The sequence below is a fragment of the Xiphophorus maculatus genome, chromosome 20 (assembly GCF_002775205.1).
Source record: "Xiphophorus maculatus strain JP 163 A chromosome 20, X_maculatus-5.0-male, whole genome shotgun sequence".
NCBI classification, from domain to species: domain Eukaryota; kingdom Metazoa; phylum Chordata; class Actinopteri; order Cyprinodontiformes; family Poeciliidae; genus Xiphophorus; species Xiphophorus maculatus.
The window spans coordinates 15844408-15869532 of record NC_036462.1 but is presented as its reverse complement, the minus strand read 5'-3'; the positions used below and the strand labels follow the sequence as shown (position 1 = coordinate 15869532).

The window sequence follows — 25125 nt, the reverse complement described above, 5'->3', positions numbered from 1 at the left end:
TACACACTACTCCAGCTGCAGCATGACCAGCTGAGACTCAGAGGGTCCACACACGATCTTGGTGAGAGGAATGGTTTGCATGCTAGGCTCTCCTTCCTGCGGGTCACGGAAAAGAGTTCCCATCATGGCGGAGTACCCAGGAAGGTCCACATAGCTGTCAAAAAAAACGAAACATGAAGACAAACAACAAAAAAAGGCTGCTGCTTATTTGTTTAAAATAAAACAATAAGATTATGTCATGCATTTTTGTTTTAAATCTTTTCTGTAAATACCAAAAGGGTCGTAATTTTACCCAAGGTTATGATAAATCTCATACAGGCCAGTGCTTGTGTATGAATGTAACAACTAAATGGTTATATTTTTCTGAAAAAAAATTCCTGTGCTACAATACGCTACCACAATAAAACATTATTTTATTTTATTTTTTGCAACTACCAATCTACTTTTGAGTTGTCTTAGGATACAAGATCCAGCTAATGAATGCATCAAGAAAGTGACGCCATGTTTAAACCAAATTGATGTAAAATGTTAGATTTTTTTTCCTTTTCTGTATTTTCAAAGTTAATAATCTGACAAGAACTTAAAAAAACAAACAAAAAACAGTTGTAGTTGGAAACTATTACAATTTATAAACTAAAAGTAAAGGTTGGTGTACCACACTCACTGACTATAAAAGGGTTTTCCACCAGATTTTTATTTACATGTTAACTAATAAATTAACCATTGTACATTGGCATTATTGTTTCAATTGAGCTATGTTATCACTATATTTTTATAATATATTTTACATTAAATATATTTTAAAAATTTGTTTGCTCCACGTTTCACGTGTAAAATCTCAGAGCCTTCCTAAATGAACTACCAGGAGGAGAAGCACTGCTTTGTGCTGATCACCCATCTGGGATTCACCAGAGATCCTCCACAGAAGTGGTTTCCTTTCCTGCACACAAAGAGGTCAGAGGTCATTCACGGCGCAACAGAGACTGTTTTGATAGTTCATCACTAAACGCCGTCAGCTGTCAGCCTGACCTGTCTCTGAGGCTCACAGTCCACGGCGAGTTCCCAGGGATTCCATTCACGATACGCAACCTGGTCGGCTGGGGACGGTCGTCTCTCTTCCCGCACTCGCTGAACTCCACCGTCTCTGTGTTCACAAAAACACAACAATATGACGGCACAAGAAAACCGTAGCATCTTCTGAGCAGCTTTTTGTCCATATTAATTTGCAAACTAACCTACAGTTTCTGTCAGTGGCACTTTCTCTCCAGCTGTTTGAAAGCAACAGAAAAAAAAAACTGTTAAAGTAATAAAAAGAGGATTGGATAAACAGTTTTCTTGAAGTATTTTAAACTTAACACACAAAAAGCAGAGGTAAGTACCACACTGTTTAATGGCGCAGTAGTCAAACTCAGTTTTGGGGTCAGTGGTGTAGCACCAGGGCCCGTGTTGGTCCCCGTCTGGGTTACGGCAATAGTTCTCCGTCAGGTTGGCGTCCGGGTGCGTCCGTGGGTTTATTCTAAAAAATAAATCACACAAATATAAATATATTAGTCATATGAGATAAGAGCTTTGCTTTGTAGAAGGAGGTTGGCTTTTACTTTGGATTGTTTGTATAAAAGCCTGAAAGTATCACCACACCTGGTCTGATGAGGTGTGTTCACGTTCCATTTCTGACAGGTGATGCCTTTGCGAGTTTTGCGGACGACACCTCTGTAGTTTTTTCCATTTTCCTGGTAGCAGTCTGGGAAGATAAAAAGACTATTGTCACAAGTAGAGCTGGACAATGTGGCTGGGAAACGTATCGTATCGCTCATATTAGTCGATATTGATCATTATTGATTAGTTTTTTGCTTTAAATATCTAAAATACTGTGAAATTGGTGACATCACCTTTCAAATTTTATTTATAGCTTTCACTCCATGCAATTGTTTATTATTTTTAAGCAGTTATCAGTGAAACCTTAAACTGCTACAAAAGTTACTCAACAGACTGTTGCTAGGTAACCAAAGAACGAGTGAGTTGCTAGGCAACCAAATAGCACGTGATTTAGTTGACTCCATCAACCTAGCTTAGCTGGCTGTGAGAGATGGAGGAGTTAAAGATTTTCATCAACCTGTATCGGATGTATTATCTATTGATATTGATCACGTGTTTATTGCAGTATATATTGCTATTGATTTATTGTTTAGCCCTAGTTATAAGTGAAATAAAATTGTCATTAAAGTGGAGGAGTGCATTAAGACCTTCACTGGATTTATTCTTAGATCATTTCTGAATCAAGGCGAAGTACCCTCGGCCTCTATGTCATCAGCGCAGCGTTTGATCTGCAGGCAGAGAACAGTCCTCATCTCTGGCACTGACGTAAAACACCAGGGAGCCTCAGAACCGTCTGGGTTACGACAGTAGTTTTCCTCTAGACCCCTAGATGAGACATAACCAAGAATCAGTTCAGCACACCAATAATCCTCCTAATTTAGAGAATTAGACAGCCCACTGAATTATCACAGTGCCTGGCAATAAGTGTTCTCACATCTTAAATATCTTTTTATTCTTATGCTCTTTCTCTTGAATGTTGGTATTTATGTCCATTTTGGTTTTAGATCTTTTCAGTCCAGTTCAGCCATTTATTTGTTTTTCCCTAAATCTACCTGTTTGTGTTCTAATGCTAAAGCTAATGATCAAATCAAATCAAATTTTATTTGTATAGAACATTTCAGCAGCAAGGCATTTCAAAGTGCTTTACATCATTTCAAACACAGAAACACAATGCAACATAGAATCAACAATCAAAACACGACATTAAGTCAAGTTCCATAATTGATTACGTTTCAAATACAATCTGTTGAGACGTTTACTCCAGACACGCACGCACCATACATGCACGCACACTCAACTACGGACACAAAGATTCTGCACAAAAGCCTTTTGTCTCATATGGACACTTTCTGTAGAAACGAAACTTAACTTTAGCTCATCACCTGTGGCAGTGATGAGCCACAGGTGCCTATCCCTGTGGCAATAGGCAGTGACGTAACACACCAGCAGACCAGGAGGCGGACTTTAGGATATAAGTAAGGTGTCTTCCGTGTTTGAGCAGATGCTGTATAGATTCGGGTCTTTACACTTGACATCCACATAAGCCTGTAAGGGTAAGCGCCTCTTTCTTTTAGCGCTAAAAGAATAAAATAAGTAAACTCTGATTGTTCTGTGTTGGCTGATTTCCTGTTCGTGTGCTCACACGTTTTGGGTCCGTCGAGTTCTATCTTAACAAATGGTAGCAGAGGATGGTTTCGTGTTGAGATACGAGCAGAGATTGGACGGGCCGTTTAAGGCAACAGCCTGCCGGGACAGTACATGGGTGTTGGGCCCAAATAAACAGGTGAGGAAGCTTTAAGAACGCGCTGGCCAATCTCGGTCAGCTCGAGAAACGCTAAAAGCGGTGAGAGCTGGCCACCATAGGACAACGTATATATTGGGTTAAGGTTGATCGCGATCTGCTCCTCAGATGAAGTATAAGTACAAAGTATAAGTAAAAGGTTTTGCCATCGAGGACAAAAATAGGAGCTCTGTGGAGCGTGGATCCATTTCTGTGTCTTGTGTAAAGTTGTCTCTTTTATGTCAGCTGTGTGTGTGTCCGACTCTGCCGCCGAGCAGGCGTTTTGTCCATGCGTCGCTTTTCTGTTTGTTGTAAATGTGCTTTGAAACCATGGTTGGGGTCTGGGAACTGTAATTTGGGGAGAAGTTTTTAACTTTATCTGCTGTGTTGGTTTTCTCGCCGCCGTGCGAGCAGAAAGAAAGAAAAAAAAAAGGAGACAGGGGCTCGCCGCCGTGCGAGGCAGTAAAAAAAAGGCAGATAAGAGGAGAGGTGACCTCTGGGTTTGAACATGGCGGAGGAGGTCGACAGGGAGAAATACGATTTGAAGTGGGGCACAGGGCCCTGGATGACGCTCGGGGAGCAAATGGACGGATTAATAACTTATCTGGGAGAACATGATGAATTCCAAAAGGACTGGGATGGACAAAAAATACAAACTAAATTAAAAGGTCTGGTGGAAATGGATGGAGGCGATTTGCTAAGCAGACAGCCCCTGGGGAAACATTTGTTGCAGGGAATCAACAATTCTAAAAAACATTTGATAGACACTATGCAAAAAGAAGGAGAAGCAGGAGTTTCCACTAAAAGAAGCTGTAAAACAAACAAGCACCGTAATGGGCCCGGGGGATGTTTTCCGAACAGTGGGCAATGTCTTCCTCAGGATGTGTTGCTCCCCGAATGTATGATGATCTTTCAAAGATGTGTGGTCTCTTAGAGACCAAAAGGGGGAGTTGTTGAGACGTTTACTCCAGACACGCACGCACCATACATGCACGCACACTCAACTACGGACACAAAGATTCTGCACAAAAGCCTTTTGTCTCATATGGACACTTTCTGTAGAAACGAAACTTAACTTTAGCTCATCACCTGACCAATAGGCAGTGACGTAACACACCAGCAGACCAGGAGGCGGACTTTAGGATATAAGTAAGGTGTCTTCCGTGTTTGAGCAGATGCTGTATAGATTCGGGTCTTTACACTTGACATCCACATAAGCCTGTAAGGGTAAGCGCCTCTTTCTTTTAGCGCTAAAAGAATAAAATAAGTAAACTCTGATTGTTCTGTGTTGGCTGATTTCCAAATGTTCTTCAGGTGATAGAAGGCCGACTTTGTGACTGTCTTTATGTGGCTCTGGAGGTTCAGGTCAGAGTCCATCACTACTCCCAGGTTTTGGGCCTGATAGCTGGTTTTAGTTATAATATCTGAAGCTGTGCATTGAGTCTAGATCTATAACTCTAGATCGTTCCTCTTCAGGTCCAAAAATAATAACTTCAGTTTTGTTTCTGTTCAGCTGGAGAAAGTTTTGGCACATCCACACATTTATCTGTTCAGTGATTGGATGGGCTCTGAGTCACCTGGTGACATCGTAATGTAGAGCTGTGTGTCATCTGCATAGTTATGGTAGCTAATATTATTTCCTGTTATAACCTGAGATAGTGGGAGCATATAAATATTGAATAAAAGGGGTCCTAGGATTGAACCTTGGGGTACCCCACATGTGACCTTTGACCTCTTTGATGAGAAGTTTCCAATTGATACAAAGAAATCCCTGTACTTAATGTAAGATTCAAACCAGTAAAGCACTGGACCGGAGAGTCCGACCCAACTCTCCAGTCGATTCAGTAATATGTCATGGTCAACAGTGTCGAAAGCTGCACTGAGGTCCAACAGAACCAGCACTGTGGTTCTCCCACAGTCCGTATTTATATGGATGTCATTGAACACTTTTACGAGGGCGGTCTCTGTGCTGTGGTTAGGAAGCTATTTAACTGTTTACACACAGCTTTTTCAATAACTTTACTTAATGATGCACTTCCACCTGAACACACCATGTTCATGGCAAAACACAGTGATGGCAGAATTATGTTGTGGAAAGAATATTTGATGGGAAGATTAATTTAGCTAAAACCTTGTTGTTAAAGGTGGCAAAAGTAAACAATGTAACATTTGTCTTTCACATCACAATGATCCACTACTTTATGTTGATCGATCACAAAAAATCCCAATAAAGGACATTGGAGTTTCTGTTTGTTACACAAGCTAAACTAGTGTGATTGCTTTTACAAAGCACAAGGAATAACATTTACTAAATGAAATTATGTAAATCGTTGCTGGTAGATAAGTGAACAAAAAGTCACAGGAAAACTTAAATACGTCACTCTGCGGCCAACCAGTTTCACTCTGGAATTGCTAATAGTCTGTTAGCAAGTGTTAGCAGAGAAATAAAACTGCAAGTTATTTCCTGCACTTATTATACTAATATGCAACCTGTCCACCCCCTCCATTAAAATCAACACAGTGCTTACTTGCACTCATAGATGTTTGGGATGAATGGATGTCGATGAGGAACCTGGACGTCCCATCGCTGACAGGGGATGCCAGACGCCGTCTCATTGACTTTGCCACGATAGTCTTCGCCTCGGCCTCTGAAGCAGTTGGTGGTGAAGCTGGAGCGCTGCCTCTTCTCCACAAGGACTTCAGCTAAAGTCACGGAGAGATGTTTTTAAGAAAAATTAGCTTTCATATGCACAGATAAGAGGGACTGATGCTATTATTAGAAGAAACATAATTTATTTAGTGTTGCAGCATTTTTGTATTTTCCGTGGAACGTAATGACATTTCATAGCACAATCAAGTAACTATGTTGCCATTAGTTGTTATAAAAATGCAATATATACCAAATATAACTTGAAAGGAATTTAACTTTGAAATTTAACACCTTGAAATTGGGTCTCTGTCTCTTTAAGAAATTCCTGCTCTTTTTGAAACTCCGCCTTCAGGACGTCATCACAACATGACTCCTCTATTAAGACTTTAACAAACATTTTTATCAGCGATTCATTGAGAAGTAACTCCTATAATGAGGTCAGCTGATGCTCGGTTCCACCAGGCGTTTGCTAATTGCTGCTGGCTAGTCTGAAGGAGCTCAGTGGGGAAGGGCAGCTCTGAGGATGAACGTTGAAGGTGGATCTATATCCATCGAAGTGTTTTGCACAGCTGAATGGTTGCCATGAAGATTAAAGGATTTCTCAAACATGCATGGAAGAATCGAGCATTAAAACGTGACATAAAGTTGATTTTACATGTAACTGAGTAATATTTTAGATATATTGCTGTATAATTCAGCCTTTGGACTTGGTGAAACACAATGAATTAACACCAGGTGGTTACATGGTTCCTCAAATTATTTCAAACCGTGGAAACTTCGCACGGATCCACAAGCAACTTCTGAGCCTCTCTACCTCCAGACTCTGGAAACTTGATTCCCAAATGAAATTCTACATGTTTTTAATCTAAAAATAAGAATTTGGACGACTGTTTGTCCTTCACTGACATTAAACATTTCTATCACACCTTCTGGTTCAAAGAGACTCAATGAAAAAAAACACTGCTAGTGTGGCCCATATCTTTCTGAATATTTCTGTTGCGGGTCTTGTGGTTCATCTCAACTGAAGCTATTGAATGTTCTTTCCTTTGTAATACTCTCAAGTCCACATTTATCCCAGTGTTTTCTGCATATATTTTGCCACATTTTCCCTTTTGCGCAACTTTCTGTTATATGCTCTATCACAGCCAACATTTTCAGTGATTATTCAGTGATTTAGGAAGACAACAGTATCCCTTATGATTGGATAGCTTATGATGTAATATTTCTGTTTTAAAGATGAAATTGTGTTGGTTTGGCTATAGATATAAGTAATATTAATCCAGATTAACAGAAATCAAACATTTTAATTCTCACATGTCTTCATTCTCACTATGTTGCTATGAAAGCAGTTACTTTTCTAACAGGGACTTTCTTTGTTGAAACTTTTAAACGTTTATTTAAACTTAACCAGTGTTTCCAAATAGATTTTAAAACACACAAAAAAAAAGTCAATCAAAGGGAATCAAGAAAATCTAAAATATGCAATGCAATTAAATAATGTAAAATAAAGTATTAGAGAGAGGCGTGTAATGTTTTCATCAATTATCTCTCCACAAGATGGCGTTCTTTTCAAACGTTTGTGGCGGCATTGATCTGCTTTATCACCAGAAAAGCTCGTGTTGTTCTTGACACATTTCACAACTCATGCTGAATGCTGGGGAAAACATTGAATTGCTGCTTAAAAAATAATTAAATAATAATAATCCTACACATTAAATTCTATTAGATTTTCATTGATCAGTCAAAACAAATCAGGAGAAAAAGAACAAATAAGAAACCAAACAAATAAAAACTAATTTAATCCTTAACAAGTTGCATAAACAATAAAATAGCTAGGGAGTTTGCTTCAATTAACCCTCACTGACCCGAAAGACGTCTGGGAATAGTCAAACTTAAAATCTTGGACAAACATCTGTTTGGTTCTGCTGCAATCAGCCCTGAACCCGACACACCGGTACCAACCCTTAAATGTGTCATATTTAAGAAACTATTGTGCCAAACAATAACAAGGTGATTTAATTACTTTGAATTAATAACATAACCTAGTCCCATTGTGTTTTTCAGGAATCAGCTTTTTTTTTCTTTCCACACTAAAGCAAATAAATAAAGGAAAATACTAAACTAAACTTTATAATAAGACAGAGACCATTGCAGTTTAGTTATTAGAAACAAAAATGTAATCCACAATGCTTAAATTTTGCATTCAGTGACATAAATCTGTCTATCCAGCTTAAAATGTGGAAAACATGGACAAGTTTAGGATTTTTGTGCAGAAAAATAAATATTTTCTTACTGCATTTGCTGATGTCGCAGCTCTCTCTCTCTGTTTCAGTGTCGGTGGTGTAACACCACGGCACCGGAGAGGCGTCCGGGTTACGGCAGTAATTATCATCTAAGCTCTTGTCAGGGTACCTGAAATAGATAGACATCGCATTAAAACATTAACATGATAAAAGATTAAAACCAAATATTAAACAATGTTGATGAAACTGCCATCACAATTATTTGCACCTCTTGTAAAGATATGTTTTATCTTTTAATCTTGTCTACACTTGGGTCCGTGGTCAGCCTTGTTTTTCACAAGATTGTATTATTTTTCTGACTGGAGATATTGGCCAGTTCAGTTTAGCAGCTATTCTCTACATATATCTGGTTTACTTTAGCGAAATGTTGTTTTGCGCTTTCCATTTTAAACAACTGTCTGTAGAGAAATAGGTTTCAATTTTGTATTCTACAAAAACAGAAATGCCTGGATACATTTTTGAAGGAAGTAAAAGTTCCTCAACACTGAACATGAAACAGGTAGATATCCTAAAATTTGTCCAGTTTCATTTGTCCTGAAAAAAGTAAACTATTTGCGGTACCAAAATGTGCAGATGATTTAAAACAAAATTATTTCATAATGCCCCCATGTCTATGCTAATAAAAATGTTACTTTACTTTAAAGTTTCAACTCTGAGGTGTATTTCTTAACTACTCCAACACAGCCCAGTATTAAACTAAACGAAAATTTAAACTTTAAAGATCATTACTTCATCTGCTGTGCATGTTTTTTGCTCACTGACTTCACAAGAGGCACAGGAATCAAAGGTTCAGCTGGCATAGCTTTAGCTACAGCCTGGGGGATTTTTGACCGAATTTGACAGACTCTGAAGCATTCAAGTTGCACTTGATGGGGTTCAACCATAAATGAACCAAAGTTTTACTCTGCTGACTCCCTCGCCTTGGAGGATACTGCCACGAAGTAAAAGCTAAAGGTAAAAGTAAAGCAGTTTTTTAAACTACAGCTTTTTATTATTCTGATTCTGAAAACGCTCTAATCCTCATATACCACCTTAAACAGAAGCGCTATTTCCCTTTACAGTAGAACTGCAGGTAGTCTGAACTCATATTCCCAGAGCAACTTCTCTGTTGCTCTGAGGATGAGACATTTTTATTTATCATTTCCTCTAGTTTGTCTGGAATTATGCGTCAGCTAGTCATGACACAATAATGGCTGAACATCTTCCATAATGAAATGGAGTTTGTGTACATAGAAGCAGTTCAGAAACTGTTTCTATGTATTTATATATATATATATATTGGACTATCTTATTGAAATCCATGTTGAATTTTCTCCTAGAGCACAAATGTTTTGCTACTGTTAAGGTAAATGGAAATGGAGAAATTTGATTGAAAACATGCAAAAAAGGGAGGAAAGACATTTCTGCAAAGGATTTAAAATAAGTTGCCTTATATACTGCTCAAAAAAATAAAGGGAACACTTAAACGACACAATATAACTCCAAGTAAATCAAACTTCTGTGAAATCAAACTGTCCACTTAGGAAGCAACACTGATTGACAATCAATTTCACCTGCTGTTGTGCAAATGGAACTTTGTACAGAACAAAGTATTCAATGAGAATATTTCTTTCATTCAGATCTAGGATGTGTTATTTGAGTGTTCCCTTTATTTTTTTGAGCAGCGTACCTTTAGTGATGTCCTCCAAGGATATTGCACATGGAAGCTTAAATTGATTGTTTATCCTGATTGAAAAATTTTAAACTGAATACCTGGAAAAATATCAAAACCACAACATATTTCTCTATAGGTGAACAGCAACATCTAAAAAATAGCAATGCATTGCAGCAAAGAAGCTAATCAATTTGGTAAGCTCACTAAAAGCAGTGCAGCTATGCATGAACATGTACTTTTCAGGCTGGTAGATGTGTTGATGAGGGAATTGCTGATCCCATCTCTGACACTCTTTGCCGCTCTCAGTGTGATCCACCTGGCCTCGGTAGTCTTCTCCGTTGCAGGTGATACACACCTCTGTAGACACAGGCACAAAGTCAGACATTTTTATGCAAGCAATGAGAAAAACTCCTCAAAAATAAGCAAACCAGCACATCATTTGTTGCTAATAGAGTTACACTTCTTTAAGATCTGTTAATCTATTTGTGAAACACAGTAAGAAGAACAGGAATTGTTTGATTTTTCTGTCATGGATCTGTTTTTTTTAGGCAAATGTTATTACAAAGATGCTGAAACTTGCACTTGCCACAAAACTGCAGCCATGTTTTCCGTGTTTACACCGTGTTCCAAATTATTATGCAAATTGTATTTAAGTTTCATAAAGGTTAAATTTTTTGTTGTGCTATTAAATGTATAGATGGTATTGAGGGTCAGGGCTCTTTGAATCGCTATAATTAATTTCAGATAGCTGTGTTGATTAGTTTGTCTGGTGAGCTCAATTAAAGGAAATCTACTTAAGAAGGATGTTCCACATAATTAAGCAGGCCACAGGTTTCAAGCAATATGGGAAAGAGAAAGGATCTCTGCTGACCAAAATAATCAGATAGTGTAGAGCCGTATGACAAGATATGAAAACATCAGATATTTAACAAAAACTGAAGCGTTATCATACTGTGAAGAGATTTGTGGCTGAGTAGTGGATTGGTGGTGGATGGACACGGCTATGACGTCAGCAAGGAGGTGGTGGAGTCATGCTTTGGGCCGAAATCATGGGGAGTGTCATGAAAAGGAGTGGTGATGAACGTGGTGAGGCTGACGCTGTAGACCCAGGTTGAAGTAAATGAATGATTTTAATAAAGAATGTCCAGAATGACACAGTCCAACATGGTCCAAACAAACGGGCAGAACGGCCGAGCGGAAGCCAGGGCTCGACGCCGGTAGCAACCGTAACACAAACGGACGAGACGAAGGACTGGGTACAGACAACAGACTAGCAGTCAAATGAGACGAGGACCCGACAAAGACACAGACACACAGGTGACACTAAATACACAGGAGGTAATCAGGGAACGAGAAACACCTGGGAACTAATCAAAGGGAGACAGGACAACACGGAGACTCAGAGATACAGGAAACTCAAAATAAACACACAGAAAAACACGGAACATGACAGGGAGAGAATCATTGGTCGGCCTCTTCAGAGTCCATGAAGGTGTGAAAATGACCTCAGCAAAGTATATGGACTTTCTGACTGATCACTTTCTTTCATGGTTCTAAAAGAAGAGCCGTACCTTCAGTAGCAAAATCATCTTCATGCATGACAATGAATGCTGCAAGGAATACCACTGTGTCATTGGCTGCTATGGGCATAAAAGGGGAGAAAGTCATGGTGTGGTCACCATCCTCCTCTGACCTCTGACCTATTGAGAACCTTTCCTCAAGCAGAAGATCTGAGGGTGGAATGCAGTTCATATCAAACCAGCAGCTTTGGGAAGGTATTCTGACATCCTGCAAAGAAATTCAAGCAGAAACTTTCCACAAACTCACAAGTTCAATGGATGCAAGAATTGTGCAGGTGATATCAAAGAAGGGATCCTATGTTAACATGTAACTGGGTCTGTTAAGATGTTTTTGATTGAAATAGCTTTTGATTTTAGTACATGTGACCACTTAATGCTGCACATTCAAAGAATGACCGTTTGCAGTTCTTTATAATCCATGAAATGTTTAGAAAATCTGCTGTGCATAATAATTTGGAGCAGTGCATTTTGAGTTTTTTATTTTTGAAAAAAATACTCATGGGGAGCTTTGTTCAGTAAAATTTGATATATACTGTAATAGTTCATGACTTGAAATTTATACTGACCGTCATTTGCATCGACCATTTAGGAAAATCTGAGAAAATATCACTTGCATAATAATTTGGAACACAGTGTATGATGTTTCAACAAATCAAAAGCTCTAAACAGCGTGTTCTTTAGTTTCTTTTTCCATTGAAGTTGTACATATAACAATCTTATTTGCAAAAAAAATTATTTTCACAAAAATATCTTTTGTGAAAATTAGTGAGAACCTAAATTTTTCTGTCAATGACTTGTTTTTTTAGGCAAATATCTTTACAAAGATGCTAAAACTTGCACTCAACCACAAAACTGCAGCTATATTTTCTTTACAATATTTCAACAAACCAAAAGCCAAATCAGTACATCATTTGTTGCTAATAGAGGAATAGGTTTTTTTTTTATTTGTGAATATAATCTTCTTTTTAAGAAACAAAGTAAAAAAGAGCCTGAATTGTTTAATTTTTGTATCAAAGATCTTTTTTTAAGGAAAATGTCTTTACAAATATGCTAAAACTTGCATTCAAAGCTGCACCTATATTTTCTATATAACATTTCAGTTGCGTGTTCTTCAGTTTTCCATCCTGTCAGAGTCGTACCGTCTTTGCACTGTGGGATGTTGCAGCTTTCGTAGCGTCGCTCGGGGTCGGTGGTGTAGCACCACGGACCGATTCGATCCCCGTCCGGGTTCCTGCAGTAGTTCAGCTCCAGACCGTTGGTAGGCGAAGGAGTCCATCTGAGACAAACAGGGTGGTTTTAACTGAGTGACAGATTGACCCGCATAATGTGTGGGTGGTGACATTCAGTTTACACGCTCACGGCGGCTGGATAAACTGAAGCGCAGGACTTGGACTGAGAGAGAAAACCCACAGCGCTCTGATGAGTCACTGCGATGTTTGTTTTACTAAAATCTACAGAGATCTGGATGTTTCATCTGGAGTTGCACAATTTGGGTTTCCCATGAGGCTTGCACACTGTGTGGCGAAAACAACTATTCAAATGTTTAACCAGAGTAATCAGACCATCTTTATTTATATTTGTGTCCTTTTACATTATTTTGATGTCCTTTACATGTTTATGAACAAAATTGGGAACAGATTGCTTCTGAACTACTTTCTCTCATCTTTTTAACATTAACATTGGTTAGACTGGAAACTGAAGACAAAAAGAAAACAAATAATTCAACTTAAAAAATTGAGTTAATTAGTTACAAGTAACTAAATTAAGTTTATCCAAGTACATATATTAAGTTTAAGTTGTCATGTTAAATGCGTAAATAAATTAACTGTGACGAATTTTATTTCATTACATGTCACAAATAAAGTAAATATTTTAAGTTGGAGCGCCATTCTCTTCTGATATTAAGATTTTAATTGTTGCTCATATTTTGTGCCTGCATACAGTGTATATTATGGAAATAATTCAGATTAACTGTCAAGTTTTGCTATTTTGCTGTCAAAAAAACTGATTTATGTAACACTTATTTCTTAATAGATATTACAAACAGAAACAGGAATTTGATACTCTTAAGTATTTTTGTATTTCCTTCATTGGTGTATTTAGTGTTATGTATTCAAAGCAAAAACCGGATCTTCCAAAAATAACCAGAGGGTAAAGTATCCCCACTTTTTCTTCAACTAGATTACACATCTTTGTTTTTATATATTTTATATATTTTAAATGTTTGAAACAATGTTATTTTTTGTTATATACGTGCAAAATAGGGATTTATAAGGAATGCAACTTGACATTTCTCAATAAAGAGCTGACTATGTGACGATTTGTCATTTTTTAAATTGTTTGTCACATTGGAGTTTAAAAGTATTTTCAAATTTAATTCAATTCAAAAGCAATTCATTAATCCCAAAGGGAACCCGAATCATAATTAATAATATATCATTAATGTCTTTAAAAACCCTCTCCATACTTTGAAAGGATTATTTCTCTTGTAATATGTTTTAAGGCATATTTATGATAATTATTGACTTGTACAGGAAAAACAAATCACCTGTGATCGTGAGGAAACTTTGACCACCACTGCTGGCAGGTGAGTCCACTTTTTGTGGTGAAAACTTTCCCCCGGTAGTCTTCCCCTTTACCTACAATGCACTTCCTTACATAAACTGCAAAAACAAACCAAAACAGTTATGTTTAAAAAAAAAAAAAGCAAAATTACTGCAAAGCTGATTTTCACCAGCCATCTCTTCACCTTTCTTCTCGTAAAGATCACAGTTGACGTTTCTCTTTACTTCTGCGTTGCTTCCGTCGGCAACCCAGGGCAGATGTTTACAGGTGCCAACAGGACGAATCTCGTAGTTGAAAGCTCTGGAGATGAGAAATGTTTTTCAGTGATTTTTACAACCAGATAAATTACCAGTTATGCATGTTTGTAGAGGGAAACTGTGAGCGATGTTATCGGATGTGGGAGATTCAGTGTCTACTGAATGTGTGGGGAAATGTGTGCAAATAAACACTTTTTGTCACAAACAAAGCTATACAAACAGTAACATTGAGTATATCTCACAGACTATTTCCATATTTAGGAGCTTCAGCAACTGCTCAAACTTCCAACTCTGACAGATATGGATGAGGGGTCTAATGCTGAATTTGCATCATAATTCATCACGATGTAACATGGGGGGAAAAAGTGTGCGTGGAGAGAGTTTCTCCTCTCTTTGGGCAGCAATTAAGATGTTTAAAGTGACAGCAGGAGATAAAATTAGCCTGGAAGAGGACAGCGTTTAGTGTAGGCTGATGGCAAGACACCTTCTGTACATGCAGGCTATGTTGGCGTTTGTTTACTGCTCACTTTTAGAAAATTCAACTAGAAAATGCTGCAGAAATCCAGAATATTTATGTTTAAAATTAGCATAAAAAGAGATTGGAGAAATTTTACTTAAATTTTACTTATTGTTATTTTGTTCTGAAAAATTCAAATGTAACTAATAAACAGGGATACGTTCTTACAAATTCATCTAGTTTATGAGCCTTGTAAAGATTTAGAGAGTGCTTTATATTTCTGCTGACTTCTTTGATATCTGAAAGCAAAACCTTGGGTTTTAATATAAATACTATATTGGGGGTAGATTATTGGGGATATCAGAAAGCACTGGTTGTTTTTTTCATGTCATATTTGAAATATACCAAAAAAGAAATGCTATATCTACCAGACTGAATTTTATGCCCATTTTTACTTGTCTAAACAGCACAAGTGTAACTAACTTGAAAGGAAAGAGTCTGTGAACATGATGTTTACATTTTTGTAAAGTATCATCAATTGGTTTTAAGTTTAGACTTTGACTGGGCCATTCAAATACTCCTTTTTAGTTCTGGTTTTATATGTAGGTTAAAAAAACTAATAAACAAATAAAAACTAAATCAAGCCCAGTATAAGTCTCTTGCAGCCTCTAACATGTTTTACTCCAAAAGAAACTATTCCCACAGCATGATGCAGCCACTACCACACTGAAGACAAGGGATGGTGTGTATTCAGAGAAACACGAAGTGATTCTTGTCTGCAGACATTGCGGTTTTACCTGCAGTCCTGAGATTGTGAGCAGCGACTTGCGCACTCCTCCAAGTTCAAACCCGGCAACATCTGCATCCGAGCTGCGTTCCAGGCGGTCGGAACGAGCTCCCGGCCCTCGGAGCGCTGGTAGTCGTTGAGAGAACTGCGGAGCGCTGCTCATGTACAGCAGAACCCCAGACATAATGCAGATGTGAATGTGTTGATGCTGATAGAAACGGTCAGCAGCAGAACAGTGGCACCATCAGCAACGTTTGGACATGACCCTGCACACATGTAACCTTTGGACCAAGACTCTCCTGCTGCTGTTTTGTGTACTGTGACAAAAGAGAGCTACAGATAGCTGCATGTTTACACTTAGCTGCTAAAACACACCTAATACTTTAGTCATTTTTCATCATATATCCAAAACAAATCAATCTTCTAACTATTTACAGGGAATTATCAATTACTTTTTCTGATTTCAATTTTCTAAATCTTATTTTCTCTCTGTGATACAACTTAATGTCATTGTTAATCTGGTAAAGTGTCTCTAAAAGTAAATCAAACATTTAAAAGTCTTAACTAAGTTTAAATATGGGAAAACTAGGGTCTTACCGGTACTCAATCCAGTAGTCAGGAGAATACAGAGCAGAAACAGCTTCATTTTTTGCTTCTAAGGAAGATAGAGCTCTTTTGTAATGATACTGTAATCAACTCTGATTTAATTACAATGAGGTGAGTCTGAATTTTGCACTTCTGACTACAAGCCCACCTCAAATAATTTTAAAAACAATAAAAACCCTTAAAGGTTCATTAAATTGTCAAAATTCCTCACAGAAAGTCAGAAAGCAGAAATCCAACAGCCCACAGCAGAGCACTAAGCTGCTAACCAAACAGTTGCCTTAATCCCCCAAACAGCTAATCAATAAGCTTATTAATCATTAATAAGCAGTGACATATCGCCTTGTGGTCTGTAGTTTTCCAGAAATCCGCTAGGGGGCAGTAGGGTAGTTTTTAGCGGTGTTTTACTTCTTCCCATTTTCCGGGGAGTTAAAGTGAAACTGCAGCTGCTTCCTTGTTTGCATCGCTTTATTTTCTACAGATTAATCATCGCTGTTCGGGTAAGAACATGCTCACATTCTCTCCGTGGTTGTCATGAAGGTGCAAATAGCGTGAACTGAATGGAAAATGAGTTAAGGTGGACTTTGCTCAAACTCCGACACGCTGCAAAGCTGCAAACTTTTTCACCGTGCAGTGATCACACATCAGCTGCAAACACAGAAAGAAAAACACGTGGATGAACAATAAATGGAAACATAAAGCAGATAGATGTTGCTATTTTGTGTGAACGGCCTAATGTGTCGCCGCAGGTAATCTGCAACCTGGGATTTTATTGCCAATCCCTTATAAATCAGCAGGAAGTCACTTCAACCTATTGTTTGTCTGCTGTATCGGCGGGAATACTTTAGTTTTTGACAATCTCAACATTTGTTCCAACACTTATCAGAGCTTTTGTAATTTCTTCTTTGGCTCCACTGTGTCTGGTGTCTTTCTGTGTTGGAAAAATACAAAATGTTGACCCATGCTCCACATTATCCATTAACTGAGCTTTAGTGCTGCTTAAAAGTATTCACTACCTTAGTGTTTTACAGCCTGTAATGGATCACAAAGCCTTTTCTTTGGCTTTGAGGCTGGAAAATCCCAGTGAGAGCTTAACAAAATTACTCCAAGAGCGGGTAGTTCTGCAACAATGATCCATACCACGTCAAAGTCCACCTCTGACTTACGTAAAGCAAACAAATAAACAGAAAAAGATTAAAATTGTATGCTGGTCTAGTCTAAGCCTTTACTAAAATGAAGCACAGATTACTAATCAAGCCATTAATTATCAAAATTCCTTCAATATGGCTGAAATAAAACCATTCTGCAGAGACGAGTGAGACAAAATTCCTCCACAGCGATGTTAAATAAAAATAAATGTATGCAAGTGTAAAAATAAATAAACTAGAATAAAAGGTTGATGGTAGAATTACATTTTAACCTAAGGCGATGCAGGTTTGAATAGCTTTTTCCCTAATAAGGGAAATTATCACTAAAAATGCTCTTTGCATTTACTCAGGTTAAAATCTGTTTACTAAAACTGAAACATTTAAATCTAACAAAACAAACAAGCAAAAAAAACTAAATAAGTTTGAAGGGGAACATTTTTTTTTAGAGCTTTGTTTTCAAAAATGCTTTTCGAGGCAACGATTAATCTGAAGCTCTGGTATGTCACTTGAATTTTAAAGAATATTTCTCACAAAACGATTAAAGAATATGAATGCACAAATTAATCTGATTTAATGACCTCCTGTCAGTTTTAAGATGTTTTTTTTTATCGTGTTTATTTATTGAGTTTTGTTTTAGAAACTAGCAATACCATAAATAAGTCCTTCTGGGGACAGATAAGGGTTTTTATATTGAAGTTGTCCTCTAGGCTTCCAGTTCTTTTTCTAAAAGTTCAGTTTCCCTATAGATTTAAATTAATCAGCCACTGGTTCTTGCAGAACATGATGAGCTGATATTTCAACCATTCATTCAGGTGTGTTCCAGCAGAAACACTCCTCTCTTTCAGAGGGTTCAGTGTTCAGACTGTGCAACTTAAAGTTCTGGGGTTTCATGTTTAATTCGGCTTGATTTGGTTGTTTCTCTCCAGGATGTCGGCTGTAAAGATGAGCGAGGGCAGTGTGGAGGTGGAAAGCTGCAAAGCTCCACTTTTCTACAGACAAAGCGAGCCGGCCGAGGGAGAAGCAAAGATGTCGGTTCTTCTCCTTCACGGTATTCGTTTCTCATCGGAGAACTGGCTCAACATCGGCACTCTGGAGACGCTGGCCAAAGCTGGCTGCCGAGCGGTCGCCCTCGACCTGCCAGGTGCGTCCAGTGTGAACAACTTTCAGATCAGTCAGTCGAAGCACTTAGGTCATTGCCATTGAAAGTGCTTCACAAAGAGTAAATGCTAAAACTATTGTCATGTGGACACATACAAATACAACACCGAATATAAGACAATAAAAGTTAAAGGGGCAGTACTATGTATTTTCCAGCCACATAGTGCCATTTTATCACATAATCAAATAGTTGTTATCTTTGGAGTTTATAAAAATGCCATATATAACAAATGTGACTTAAAATCAATTTGGGTTTGTAATTTAACACCTTGAAATTGGACCTCTGTCTCTTTAAAAGCTCCTGCTGTTTTTGAAATGCCACGTTCAGGAAGTCAACACAACATTGCTCCACTATTAAGCCTTGAGCAACATTTTTACCAACATTGCACTGAGAAGGAGCTCATATAATGAGCTCAGCTAACGTGCAGCTCCACCAGGTGTTTGCTTATTGGTGCTGGCTAGTATGAAGGAGCTGAGTGGGGGAGTTACACGGGAGGGTTGCTCTGTGAGGCAGAAGTTTGGAAACTGCAGCTCTGAGGAGGAGCTGCGTCTCAGAGGCGGGGCTACGTCCACCCAGGCGTTTTGCACATCTCAATGGAGATTAAAGGATTTCTGCAAGAATCAATGCATGTTTTTGATGAGGGAATAACATAAAATATAAAGCTCATAAAAGTTGATTTTACTTAACATATGTCTTTATGTAGAATTAGAAACAACAAAACTCAGAAAAGTAAAGGGATATCAAACCGTTTAGACCAGTGGTGTACAAACGTTTTGCACTGGGACGACACTGGCACCTCGGTGATCAATTTGTTTTCCTATTTAAAACAAAATAATTTTATCTGCGCAGCAATAAATTTAACATGAAACAAAATAGAAAAGACCAGATTGTCAGTCCAAATAAGAGTCTTATATATTTGCCTTTGCAAAAAAAATAAAAAGGTTTGCATCTTGCTAACTTTTCTGGTTGAATGTTTTCTATTTTGTTGGTCTAGAAAACAAATTTCAATCTCCTTTAGGAGTCCTTTCTATGTCTACTGTCCACTTTCCTGTCCTCAGAACTCGGTCGGTCCAAATCGGCCAAAGCGCCGGCGTTGGTGGGAGAACCGGCCCCCGCAGCGTTCCTGAAGGAAGTGTGTGAACAGCTGAGTTTGAGCCCTGCCATAGTGATCAGCCCGTCACTCAGTGGGATGTACTCCCTCCCTTTCCTCCTGGAGCATCAGCCTCTAATACGAGCCTACGTTCCCATAGCGCCAATCTGCACTGAAAAATTCACAGCAGAACAGTACCGGAGCGTCAAGGTATTTATGCGAGAATGTGCAGGAAATATGGATTTTTCAAATCTAAAAAAATTAACTGTGTGTGTTCAGGTCCCGACGCTGATCGTTTACGGCGACCAGGACCCTCAGCTCGGAGAGGCGTCGCTCCGTAACCTGAGCAGTCTGACGAATCACAGGGTGGTGGAAATGAAGGGAGCGGGACATCCGTGTTACCTTGACGACCCAGACACCTGGCACAAAGCGCTTACCAACTTCCTGGAGACTCTGTGAGGCACTTCGCTCAATTTCAAACAAAGAAATTCCCAGCTAACACACAAAGGACTCAAAGGAGCCAAACAAACAAATCACTCACAAGACATTCCTCATGCACTACAAAACTATGATTGCAAATCAAATCACTGGAAGGTTTTTAATGTTCATTTTATGTTACATTTTGAAAGTCAGCGGCTTCTGTGACCACTAAGACAAATGTCAGAAATGTGATATCTCTACTTTTGCAGTTAATAGTCAGACCAAATCAATGCCCATTAATTACTTGCATGAACTGCTTTGGCTTTTTTTCCCCATAATGTTGTCGACCATTACTGCCCTCTTGTGGACTGTATCAGTAACTGTAGGAAAGCCTTAACACCTGAACCTGTTTGTAAATAAACAAATACCAGCATGCACGTCTATTAAAAACCTTGAGAGATAAAATTAACTCATATAAAGTTTGTAATTAATTAGTTTTAGTATCTGATATACTAACAGGACTGTTTGATGGTTGACTGGAAAACAGACCAAACCAAGGTGTAGGTTTGGTTCTGGTCATTTGATCCCAGTTTCTGTTTCCATCCTCAAATTACGTTTTATTTACTTACATGAGCTCCTAATGCTGCACTTTGCATCACATCTGAAACCGAGGCAATGTAAAGATATCTTACCAGATCTATAGAGACAAAAGACTGGATTGTTGCTTTATGATCCAAACTCATATTTTTAGATTTAAGTAAATTTTGCATTTAATTTGGAAACTGAAGTCCCAGAGTTTGTGCCAAAAGAGGCACATAATCCAAGTTTCTGGAGATCCTCTGTGATGATTTAGGAAGCCCTCTGCTGGTATTGGCCCACTGTAAGGAAAATACCTGGACATTTCAGAGCACAACATTCTCGTCTGCTGACGAGCTTTATGCAGATGCTGATTTTAATTTCCTGCAGGATTTGACACCTGCCCACACTACCAAAAGTACCAATACTTAGTACTTACTGGCCATGTTATCGCTGTAGTTGATTTGACAGCAAACATGTACTTTAAAAGTTCCTTGAATTCACCTGAATAAAATGATTAGGTCATCAACAACCCTCTCTCTAATTGTAAGATGCGTCTGTATCCATAAAGCTATTTGCAGATACTGCATATTTTTGTCCCAATTTTTTTGCCCGCAGATAAATAAACACACCACACAGTTAGATGAAGTGAAAAATATGAACATTATTTAATAACTGATTCTCTGTAATAAACAATTTGAAAATATTTTACAAGGAGTCACAGACACAATATTTTACAAATTTTTATTTGCAGAAAATGAGAAATGATCAAAATAATGAAAAAGATGCAGTGCTTTCAGACCTCAAATAACGCAAAGAAAACAAGGTAATATTAATTTAGGAACAACAATATTAATGTTTTAACTCAGAAAGAGTTCAGAAATCAATATTTGGTGAAATAACCAGGAGGATTTTAATGAGGTTCAGTGCATTTTTTTCCAGAGCTGTATTTCTAATACATTTAAATCTAACAAAGCAAAAAAAAAAAAACTAAATAAGTTTGAAGGGGAAAAATTTTTTTTAGAGCTTTGTTTTCAAAAATGCTATTTGAGGTAACGATTAATCTGAAGCTCTGGTATGTCACTTGAATTTTAAAGAATATTTCTCACAAAACGATTAAAGAATATGAATGCACAAATTAATCTGATTTAATGACCTCTTGTCAGTTTTAAGATGTTTTTTTTTTATCGTGTTTATTTATTGAGTTTTGTTTTAGAAACTAGCAATACCATAAATAAGTCCTTCTGGGGACAGATAAGGGTTTTTATATTGAAGTTGTCCTCTAGGCTTCCAGTTCTTTTTCTAAAAGTTCAGTTTCCCTATAGATTTAAATTAATCAGCCACTGGTTCTTGCAGAACATGATGAGCTGATATTTCAACCATTCATTCAGGTGTGTTCCAGCAGAAACACTCCTCTCTTTCAGAGGGTTCAGTGTTCAGACTGTGCAACTTAAAGTTCTGGGGTTTCATGTTTAATTCGGCTTGATTTGGTTGTTTCTCTCCAGGATGTCGGCTGTAAAGATGAGCGAGGGCAGTGTGGAGGTGGAAAGCTGCAAAGCTCCACTTTTCTACAGACAAAGCGAGCCGGCCGAGGGAGAAGCAAAGATGTCGGTTCTTCTCCTTCACGGTCTTGGTTTCTCATCGGAGAACTGGCTCAACATCGGCACTCTGGAGACGCTGGCCAAAGCTGGCTGCCGAGCGGTCGCCCTCGACCTGCCAGGTGCGTCCAGTGTGAACAACTTTCAGATCAGTCAGTCGAAGCACTTAGGTCATTGCCATTGAAAGTGCTTCACAAAGAGTAAATGCTAAAACTATTGTCATGTGGACACATACAAATACAACACCGAATATAAGACAATAAAAGTTAAAGGGGCAGTACTATGTATTTTCCAGCCACATAGTGCCATTTTATCACATAATCAAATAGTTGTTATCTTTGGAGTTTATAAAAATGCCATATATAACAAATGTGACTTAAAATCAATTTGGGTTTGTAATTTAACACCTTGAAATTGGACCTCTGTCTCTTTAAAAGCTCCTGCTGTTTGTGAAACAAAACCTTCAGGAAGTCAACACAACATTGCTCCACTATTAAGCCTTGAGCAACATTTTTACCAACATTGCACTGAGAAGGAGCTCATATAATGAGCTCAGCTAACGTGCAGCTCCACCAGGTGTTTGCTTATTGGTGCTGGCTAGTATGAAGGAGCTGAGTGGGGGAGTTACACGGGAGGGTTGCTCTGTGAGGCAGAAGTTTGGAAACTGCAGCTCTGAGGAGGAGCTGCGTCTCAGAGGCGGGGCTACGTCCACCCAGGCGTTTTGCACATCTCAATGGAGATTTCTGTAACATTCATGAAAGAATCAAAGCAACAATCCAGGCATGTTTTTGATGAGGGAATAACATAACATGATAAAAAGCTCATAAAAGTTGACAGTTCAGACCAAAAGTTTGGACACACCTTCTCATTGAATTCAATGAGAAAGTGTGTCCAAACTTTTGGTCTGTACTGTATATCTTTATGTAGAATTAGAAACAACAAAACTCAGAAAAGTAAAGGGATATCAAACCGTTTAGACCAGTGGTGTACAACCGTTTTGCACTGGGACGACACTGGCACCTCGGTGATCAATTTGTTTTCCTATTTAAAACAAAATAATTTTATCTGTGCAGCAATAAATTTAACATGAAACAAAGTAGAAAAGACCAGATTATTGTCAGTCCAAATAAGAGTCCTAGATATTTGCCTTTGCAAAAAAAATAAAAAGGTTTGCATCTTGCTAACTTTTCTGGTTGAATGTTTTCTATTTTGTTGGCCTAGAAAACAAATTTCAATCTCCTTTAGGAGTCCTTTCTAAGTCTACTGTCCACTTTCCTGTCCTCAGAACAAGGTCGGTCCAAATCGGCCAAAGCGCCGGCGTTGGTGGGAGAACCGGCCCCCGCAGCGTTCCTGAAGGAAGTGTGTGAACAGCTGAGTTTGAGCCCTGCCATAGTGATCAGCCCGTCACTCAGTGGGATGTACTCCCTCCCTTTCCTCCTGGAGCATCAGCCTCTAATACGAGCCTACGTTCCCATAGCGCCAATCTGCACTGAAAAATTCACAGCAGAACAGTACCGGAGCGTCAAGGTATTTATGCGAGAATGTGCAGGAAATATGGATTTTTCAAATCTAAAAAAATTAACTGTGTGTGTTCAGGTCCCGACGCTGATCGTTTACGGCGACCAGGACCCTCAGCTCGGAGAGGCGTCGCTCCGTAACCTGAGCAGTCTGACGAATCACAGGGTGGTGGAAATGAAGGGAGCGGGACATCCGTGTTACCTTGACGACCCAGACACCTGGCACAAAGCGCTTACCAACTTCCTGGAGACTCTGTGAGGCACTTCGCTCAATTTCAAACAAAGAAATTCCCAGCTAACACACAAAGGACTCAAAGGAGCCAAACAAACAAATCACTCACAAGACATTCCTCATGCACTACAAAACTATGATTGCAAATCAAATCACTGGAAGGTTTTTAATGTTCATTTTATGTTACATTTTGAAAGTCAGCGGCTTCTGTGACCACTAAGACAAATGTCAGAAATGTGATATCTCTACTTTTGCAGTTAATAGTCAGACCAAATCAATGCCCATTAATTACTTGCATGAACTGCTTTGGCTTTTTTTTCCCCATAATGTTGTCGACCATTACTGCCCTCTTGTGGACTGTATCAGTAACTGTAGGAAAGCCTTAACACCTGAACCTGTTTGTAAATAAACAAATACCAGCATGCACGTCTATTAAAACCTTGAGAGATAAAATTAACTCATATAAAGTTTGTAATTAATTAGTTTTAGTATCTGATATACTAACAGGACTGTTTGATGGTTGACTGGAAAACAGACCAAACCAAGCTATAGGTTTGGTTCTGGTCATTTGATCCCAGTTTCTGTTTCCATCCTCAAATTACGTTTTATTTACTTACATGAGCTCCTAATGCTACACTTTGCATCACACCTGAAACCAAGGCAATGTAAAGATATCTTACCAGATCTATAGAGACAAAAGACTGGATTGTTGCTTTATGATCCAAACTCATATTTTTAGATTTAAGTAAATTTTGCATTTAATTTGGAAACTGAAGTCCCAGAGTTTGTGCCAAAAGAGGCACATAATCCAAGTTTCTGGAGATCCTCTGTGATGATTTAGGAAGCCCTCTGCTGGTATTGGCCCACTGTAAGGAAAATACCTGGACATTTCAGAGCACAACATTCTCGTCTGCTGACGAGCTTTATGCAGATGCTGATTTTAATTTCCTGCAGGATTTGACACCTGCCCACACTACCAAAAGTACCAATACTTAGTACTTAATGGCCATGTTATCGCTGTAGTTGATTTGACAGCAAACATGTACTTTAAAAGTTCCTTGAATTCACCTGAATAAAATGATTAGGTTATCAACAACCCTCTCTCTAATTGTAAGATGCGTCTGTATCCATAAAGCTATTTGCAGATACTGCA

The 25125-nt window shown here is 38.4% G+C and overlaps 2 protein-coding genes across 4 annotated transcripts in view; one reads left to right on the top strand and one right to left on the bottom strand.

The window, feature by feature from the left end:
- The window catches only part of LOC102223362 (hepatocyte growth factor-like protein), a 22046-nt gene extending 5545 nt beyond the window's left edge, over positions 1-16501 (bottom strand). The window contains exons 1-15 of the mRNA XM_005797019.2: positions 16227-16501; positions 15640-15784; positions 14313-14428; positions 14112-14226; positions 12703-12839; positions 10220-10340; positions 8320-8438; positions 5905-6079; positions 2291-2421; positions 1639-1741; positions 1380-1516; positions 1236-1268; positions 1030-1144; positions 863-940; positions 8-154 (exon numbers count right to left, since the gene is read on the bottom strand). Coding sequence (XP_005797076.1) covers positions 8-154; positions 863-940; positions 1030-1144; positions 1236-1268; positions 1380-1516; positions 1639-1741; positions 2291-2421; positions 5905-6079; positions 8320-8438; positions 10220-10340; positions 12703-12839; positions 14112-14226; positions 14313-14428; positions 15640-15784; positions 16227-16275 — 1721 coding nt within the window. The 5' untranslated portion in view covers positions 16276-16501. The remainder of the gene's footprint in view (positions 1-7; positions 155-862; positions 941-1029; positions 1145-1235; positions 1269-1379; positions 1517-1638; positions 1742-2290; positions 2422-5904; positions 6080-8319; positions 8439-10219; positions 10341-12702; positions 12840-14111; positions 14227-14312; positions 14429-15639; positions 15785-16226) is intronic.
- LOC102221455 lies at positions 4539-25125 on the top strand. 3 transcript variants are annotated; one of them, XM_023324687.1, is made up of 7 exons: positions 4539-4603; positions 18307-18521; positions 19598-19839; positions 19909-20084; positions 22131-22345; positions 23509-23750; positions 23820-25125. In XM_023324687.1, exons 2-7 carry the CDS (start codon positions 18308-18310, stop codon positions 23997-23999), a joined length of 1269 nt encoding a protein of 422 aa, XP_023180455.1. In that variant the 5' UTR covers positions 4539-4603; position 18307; the 3' UTR covers positions 24000-25125. The 3 variants fall into 3 exon arrangements, with proteins under 3 accessions (XP_023180455.1, XP_023180456.1, XP_023180454.1); XM_023324688.1 differs by having other exon boundaries at positions 4553-4597; XM_023324686.1 differs by lacking the exon at positions 4539-4603 and adding an exon at positions 16633-16732.

Coding starts and splice junctions, on each gene's coding strand:
- LOC102221455 (XM_023324687.1), top strand. CDS start 18,308: ATGTCGGCTGTAAAGATGAGCGAGGGCAGTGTGGAGGTGGAAAGCTGC. Junction 18,522..19,597: donor GGTCGCCCTCGACCTGCCAG/GTGCGTCCAGTG, acceptor TCCTGTCCTCAG/AACTCGGTCGGTCCAAATCG. Junction 20,085..22,130: donor ACCAACTTCCTGGAGACTCT/GTGAGGCACTTC, acceptor GTTTCTCTCCAG/GATGTCGGCTGTAAAGATGA.